The following is an 8000-nucleotide window of genomic DNA, read 5'->3' as shown; positions in this document are numbered from 1 at the left end:
AAAATTGAATTTGGCTTGACTATTTCAGCCACACCTAATCACTCATTACTACTCTTATTCAAACTGTAAAAGCTGTGATGAAAAGATTTTGCTCTAAAAAATAATACAATTCCTTTCAAAATTGACTTACTAACTTGTTAAAATGATATCACTGTTTTTTCAAATTTTTTCAGGAGAGTGAAAGTAGAATTTTTGAAGAAGTTACACTTATACGACCAGTGACAGTGGATTGGGTAGAATGGTTGAAAAAAGAAACAGAAATTTATGTTATTCTCGAAACCGAGGAGAACGTTTAATCCCAATATTCCAAACAACAATCTTCAACAGGTAATAAAAAACTCATAACTTGAAAATAATATAAAAGTGAAAAATAACTAACTTAGACTTATGTTAAATATACAGATAAATTTGTTCTTATATTGTTACTCTCAAGAACTTATTGATTATATTGTCAATGAACCATTCCATTTCGAATTGAAGATGGTCACCATCCACTTCCAGAAAATGTAATTTTCCAGCTTTATCCATCTTTTGAAGTCCAAGTCTGTCCTGTAAATCGAATGAGGGAATATTCAATGAGAATACAAGAACCATTTTCTGTTCAGAAGTTTCATCTGGGCAGTTCAGTAATGCAAGAGAAACAAATTCATCGAATAATCCTGTATTGAGTAACAAATGATGGGTTGACAGATGATAAGATAATGATTCAATAAACGTTCAGTCAGTCTTTCCTTGTGGAAAATTGATTGAAAGTGATCTAATGACACGTATTTGCTGCTCGTAACTATCCCTCATCTATAAGACGCTTATTGGAAACCTCAGTCAGGACGAAAGTGACTGCTGACAGTGCACTGGCTAATGCACTGAGAATTGTGATTGTATGGCCCAATTAACTAAAATGTCCTATTTTTAACATTACTATTTTCTATGAGGTTGACGCTCACAGTCAGGCTTTCTAGGAAAGGCTCAAGACAAATTAGGTATTGGTAAAGATTATGACGATGAGAGGTGAATGGATCAACAAAATTGAATTTGGTTTCGTTCTGTGCCACCAGAAAGCAATTTTAAATTGGTAAAAATGAATTTTTTCAATTATAAAATAATATCTAGCGGAGCTGACCTCAAATTTTAACCCTAACGCCAAAAACAATACCAAGCGATCTTTACTTATCAAATTTATAAAAAGTAAAATGGCAGTTCTACTTAAGGGCCAATCAATTCGAGAAATAGTTATACTGTACAACTTTCTATGTTGTGTGGTAGATATCCATATTGAATAAAGCTACTTAATATTGTCAAGATCACAAATTTTTTATATTTTCCAATTTATTACTGCATGTTCTATCACCTTCATGATTAAACCAGATTAACCCTTCAGATCCCAGATACAAAAATGTATTGTATAATATATAATTGGATTATACATTTTTCGATTATTATGAGAAGTGTTTGAATAACCTCATTCAGACTATTTATTATCAAAATTAGGGAAAAACAGTTATGGTTAATCCTGTCGATTCTTTCCCAACCATTTATATGATATTGTATTTGTGTAAATGGAATCAAATGAAAATAAAACAATTCGAGATATCTCACTAGTGTCGTTGTTACACATTTATCAATCTCTAGTAAAACTAAAACGGAGTTCATTGAAGTTGGATGTTGTAACAACCGAAACTAGTATCTCAAATTAACTAATTATTAGTGGCTTTGACATACCAAGTTATTTTCTTATCTGGCTATTAATATTCAAATGTCCAAATCACTAGGTTTCTTATACTGAAATTTTACAGGTATAATGTTCATCCTATGTTTACCCGTTTTTATTCCAAGTATTTAGTTGTGGAACTGCTCTTCTAGTTTCTTGAATCCAAGTATTCAAAAGTAAAATGAAATGCCATTCCAACTTACCTCCTTGTAGAGTCGAGAATCTCTCAGCGAAGTTATATTGATACCTTGCCCTGGGGTATAGAAGCCAAACCACTCCGACTCTCTTGGTATAACCATAGTATCCTGGTTGAACTTGACCATAACAAAATTCTTGAGTTTTCTCAAATTGGTAATGTAGTTTCGGTTCAATGTTTTCTCATTGTTTATTTCGGCCAGAAATACACTTCCATCGATGTATTCTTCCTCGTTGTAAGGGTCATGCCAATATTCAGCTTGTACGAATTTGGCTTGGACCCATCTGAGAAAATAAAAGCTATGCTAAAAATCTAAAAACTAACATCTTATTATTAACAAATGGGTAGATGAGATGATGATTTCGTATAAATGCATGCTTGAAGAGTAAGAATAACTTGAGAAAGTGAGCGAAAATCGTTTTCATAATCAAAAAGTTAAGCTACAGATAAATGTGTTCAAATATGAAGATTGACCTTTCATGACAGTTGTAAACTGTTGAATGTAAACTGTCAAAAGATGTAAACTGTAGGATGTTAAACTCATTGGATGTAAACTGTCAAAAGAACTGAAACCTAGCACCCCACTTCTTGCAGGCTTCAGAAGAATTTTAACTTGATTAAGTACTGAATCTCACCTCAGATAAAAATTATTCATATAATCAATATGGGGGTTTTATCTAATTAATACTCACGACCAATAGGCACCAACATCCAATATTTTTCTTATGTAATCGCAATATTTACTATCGGGGTATTCACAGTGCGGAAGTCCAAATACACCCTGATGCTGCCCTCCAATTGATATCAAGTTGTTCATATTTGGGCCAGGACATCTTTGGGCCAATGCTCGTCTGAGGAATGATAAATTATAAAATGTATTGTAATCAATGAATTAATCATTTATTTCACAAACAAACAAAATATAAAATAAAGAACCAAAACAAAACTAATTAAAAATGTGAAATAAAGATGAACACACCAAGGCATAAGCTGGAGTGGGTTATACTACTTGTGATAAAACAAAATGAGAATTTTAAAATCAAATGACAAACATAAAATTGTAATGAGTGAATTCTATTCAGTTTCAAATTCATAATCTTAGGTGATACTCAGGAACCTCCATGAGTGTACTCATAAAACAAAACAACTTTCCAATTTAAAAGACAGATTTTATAAACATGAAGTTAGATGAAAAACAGAATATAACGGGAACAGGAAGTTACCACACACAAGAGCAAACCAATGAGTACCAATCATTCACCAATGAGTACACGATTATCTAAACTCTAAAAGAAAATTATTTTAGTAAACTTTAGATGAAGAATAAAATACTTACAAAAATTGTGAACCTTGTGAAAATCCTATCGCATTGTAACCAGATGATAATCTAGGATCATTTCTAATCTGTTGACATGCTTCTTCCACTTGTTCATTGACATTTTTGAAGTAGCCATTCAATGTATCCTGCAAGATCAAATATCACTACTTTCATACTCATAATAAATGTTTATTTCCCCAAAAATTAAAACTACTACATCAATTACAGAAAATATTAAATAAATTACAATTACATACAATAGTAAGTTACAATAAAAATGTATTATAATGTGTCCTCCACATGTTTAGTGTTTTCTGTGTGGAAATTGACCTACTCCACTATGGCGTACCATGTTCTAGAGTAGGTTAATATAATATTTTAAGAGACTAAGGTTTTAATCTATCCATACCTCGGTGAAGATTGGAAAATCCATTTATACAAAATAGTATGCTGTGCAATTCAATTCAATTTATATTAAAAACTATCATCAAGAAAAAGAGTTAGTTCATAAGATTGTGGAAAGATGAAGATGAAGAAATGTTCATCTTACAAGAATCATTCACTAAATTGCCTTGAGTTTGCACAAAATTCCATTGGAAATATACATTTTTATGTCAAAAATATGTAAAGTACACAACACAAATCAGAAAAATTTCAAAGAGAAATTTGTAATTCAGAATATGTTTTTCATTTGCTGATTTACTGCCACTAAAGTAATCAAATCAACTTGATTACATTGTATCACAGTATCCATAATATTTTTGGAAGAAGGGCAAATCAATAACAGGAATAGACTCTACACTCAAAGTAAATTACAGATAGACTACAATCCGAAAGTAATAAATAATTTTGTTCTCAATTAGAATATTCATATGTCCGAACCTCGAATACATTGTTTCCAATTTTGATAGAGTGAATGTAGACCTCGTTTCTATTGGTTTCATTCCCAAGTGTTTTCCTGATTACTTTATCTATTTTTCCCAAGCTCAGAGGATTGCAACAGCAGTCACCTAGAACAAGAAAAATACAACTTCATAAAAGAGTCAAATGATAAGAAATAAGTTGAACATTTTTAAAATAAAAACAGGTTAGATGCCTAATAAAGCAAATTTTCATTTCATTTTAAGGCTTGTACAAATGGTACAGCCAAATGATGTCATTATTCTATAACTATAAAAACTAATTTCGGTAGACATATTGTGGCAGTGAAAATAGGTTTTTCAAAATTTGTAATTAGCAGTTGAACTCTCACCAGAATTCCCATTGCATTGTTTTCTATAGATTTAAATTTTTGCATCCAAATGACTAAACATATAAATTTGACCTGCAAGCCAGTGTACAGTATGCATTTAAACTTTGACTTTCAATTTTTATGAGAATAATGTTGGAGAAGAAGCTGAAACAGAATAATGTTATTATGTTGAGAGAGAGAGAGAGAACACTGATTCTGTACTTAATATTACAATTAGTTAACAACTACGTTGAACTTCTTGCGTCAAGTCTATCCTTTTGCAGACTCCAACAATGTGATGCTCCCAAGACAATTTGGTGTCGACACTGAATCCGAACAAAGAAACAGGAGCTGCACTAACATCTGCTGATCTGGCCAAAGTACACATTATCTCCTCAGTTTTGCTCTCATTCAACTTAAGCTTATTTGCACAGAAACAACTCTTGGCCTCTTCGAATAAGCTCATGGGCCTTCTGCTGGGCTGCCTGGGCCCCCTTGCCCTGTCACATGGTGGTGTCGTCGGCAAAACGCAGGCTGGAGTTGTTCAGGTGCAGGTCTAATCATTATAAAGAATAACAATGGTTCAAGCACCGAGCCCTGTGGTACTCCATGTAGTAAACATGCCCTAACAGAGGTAGCACCCAAGATGGATATAACCTGCTGTTTGTCTCTGAGGTAATCAGCAACCATGCTCCAAGCTCTGCCTTGAAACCCGTATCTGCCCAACTTCCTGAGCAAGATATCGTGGGACACACAGTCGAATGTGTTTGACAGGTCACATAGAACAAGGTAAATTGATCACTGGCCTTCAAAAGCCTCATTAATCCTCTCCACAAGACTAACCACAGCTGATGAGGTGGACCTCCCCCTTCTAAACTCAAAGGCTATTATCATTTTCTTGTTTGTGGTAGTGTAAAACAATTAAGTCTAAGTTAAGCTAGTAGTCTAAGTAATGAAAACTAGTTATATGACTATATATAGGCTACTTTCTCTAGAAGGAATTTTTAATGTCAACTATCAAGAAACTACAGAAGCTGCAAATCAGCTAGCCTAAATATTATTTCAGGTCGAGAATCAAAACTGCGAAAAGCAGCCAAGGAGGCAGTGCTCACTGAACAGCAACTTAATTTGAATATTAATATGAAAATCCAGTTATTTTCAAATCCATAGCAACCAAAGGCGTCTACATAATAATTGAGAAAGTATAACTTGTCAGTAAAGTTGAGTTTGACAGGTTGCTTGAATTCAAAAATAGAAAATTGAATCCACTATACCATCATAGACTAAAATATAAACTTAATCCACTACAGTATAGCCTACCGATGTAGAACCTTGAATGAGTTTAGTTGATTCAAAACTTAAATCTTCAAGTTTTCTTAAATCAATTAGATATTGCATACGCTTGACTTTGAAGTTTGCAGAAAACTCAACTTGAGTTTTGAAGGTACGATTCAACCTACAAATGGGAAAATAAGATAAAAACAGTTGTCAGTCAAAAATCAGTATAAAATGTATATAAACAACTAGCCCAAATAAAAATATAATGCAAATGAAAAAACTTTGAGATCAATTCGATTCTCACTTTATAATTATATAATTTTGAAAACTTTGATACTTGTAAACGACTTCAAGTTTGCAAAAATTGTTCATTTTACTCAAACTAGGAAACGTGAATTCAAGGAAACTTGACTAATGTATAATTTGCTGCTTAAACCAAGATTTTTTTGAATTATGGCTTTTTCCCCCTGGAATCTCGGAGGCGTTTTTTGAATTGAATTTTCCAGAGTTTGGTTATTTCCATGTTACTGCACTAATCAAATTATATGTTCCTAATTTAAAATTCAATTGTACATACCCATTCCATGCCATAGAACTACAGGCATCCATTCTTTACTTCTAGCCATGATAATTCAAATTCAGAAGCAATATTGATTAATAAAATTATGAAAAATGAGAGTTTAGTCATGATGAAACGGAAATATCAAGTTCTTCAGGGCAATTACAGTACCGTAATAGTAATTGAATTTTGTCTACTTAACTCTAATTAACCTAAAATGACATAGCAAAGTTAAAGCATATCTTAATGTAGATAACAAAGACAATAAATTGCTTCTAACTTAAATATCATGAAAGTTTCGATTCCATTAATTCAAATATTAGTTTTTAACTTATTTAGAAGTTTATAACCAAAAAATTTTAATCAAAACAAACTCAAATGGAGTGCCAGGTTATCCAACCAAAAAATCACAAGAAAAAATCCAACATAAGTTTTGCACTTTTATGATATAAAATAGATTTCATGTTAATATAATTTCTTTGTTTATTTTTGATAAAATTTCTTATCATCAGAAATTGAATTTCTTCAACAACAATACTTTTCCTTGTTCACAGTCTAAAGCGCGCCATAATGCTCTAGATTTGAAAATGTCTATAGCTAACGGCAGATAAAACGTAGGCTAATTAGGCTATAAGATTGTTTTATTCTATGCTAACAGACATCAATATCGATGTATCTTTGTCATTAATTTATACTAATTGAGGTTTCTAATCAAAATATTATTAATCAAATACTACGTGAAAAACTGAAATTCAAAACGAAATTCAATAGGTAATTCATGAAGCAATATCATTAAACTAAAAAAGTTGAGATCAGTAGGCTATCGGTGTATAGCCTATCTCATTAGAGCTTACAGGTACAAAAAGGGCTGTTTCTGGAAGGGAGTACAGACTCAATAACATCTTAAAAGAGCCTAAAATCTCATCATGCATGATCCCCTACCCCCTCGCTAAAGTTAGTGCCACTTTGCGAACTCTTGCCACTCTTGTTTCCTGACTGATAGCAGATGACTTTTCCGCATACCTAGAGCACAGAGTGAATTCTGGCGAGAATTCAATGGTCAACATATATCATTGGTGAAAGGAACCCTGAAACACTAGATTGCTGTACAGTATTGCCATGAATAATATGAACTTTTACGAATTGCTTTTGAACTATGAGAAGGCTGTGAGAACTTTTTGAAGGTATGAGAATGCAGTTTGTAGCGTTCCTGATGGGTCCTGACCAATCACAAGTCAAGTGAATGCGGAGCTGCGACTTGGTAAATGCATATGCACCACATGTAAGGATAAGCATAAGCATATAATGAAGAGTGCCCTCTTTGTTTTCTTCCAGGGGCTAAGGAGGATAGTGTAGAACTTGATTGTAGACTTGTATAGAATTCTTAATGAAACAACATTGAGCTCTGATTCTTAAATAATAGTGTCGATTGGCTGAAGTAATCAATCATAAGATAATGCATCATAAAGTTTTGATAATACAATTTGTGAAGTCTTTTAGTGAAATAGAATCGAAAAATAAAAAGGGAAAAATAGACATACAAAGAATTGGGAATCGGGATGCTAAAATTGAATAAGTTTAATATCATTATGTTTTGTTTTTCTTTGTATTGATAAATGTATAATTCGAATGGATTCTATTGGTGGGGAGTCCCTGATGGAAATCCCACCTCGTCCGAGTACAAAGTTTAACCCGTCAATGAACCTCACG

General features: G+C 32.6%; 1 protein-coding gene across 1 annotated transcript; it reads right to left on the bottom strand.

Moving 5' to 3' along the window:
* Nucleotides 1–261: 261 nt before the first annotated feature.
* On the bottom strand, nucleotides 262–6691 carry LOC111044640 (palmitoyl-protein thioesterase 1). Its single transcript, XM_039427826.1, has 6 exons — nucleotides 6309–6691; nucleotides 4105–4232; nucleotides 3241–3368; nucleotides 2597–2755; nucleotides 1912–2188; nucleotides 262–549 (listed from the first exon to the last, which is right to left on the bottom strand). The coding sequence occupies exons 1-6, from the start codon at nucleotides 6355–6357 to the stop codon at nucleotides 415–417; spliced, it is 876 nt and encodes a 291-aa protein (XP_039283760.1). The 5' UTR covers nucleotides 6358–6691; the 3' UTR covers nucleotides 262–414.
* Between the last annotated feature and the right edge of the window lie 1309 nt (nucleotides 6692–8000).

The sequence above is a fragment of the Nilaparvata lugens genome, chromosome 5 (assembly GCF_014356525.2).
Source record: "Nilaparvata lugens isolate BPH chromosome 5, ASM1435652v1, whole genome shotgun sequence".
NCBI classification, from domain to species: domain Eukaryota; kingdom Metazoa; phylum Arthropoda; class Insecta; order Hemiptera; family Delphacidae; genus Nilaparvata; species Nilaparvata lugens.
Note: the sequence above shows the minus strand (reverse complement) of the source record. Positions and strands in the feature narration are given on the sequence as shown.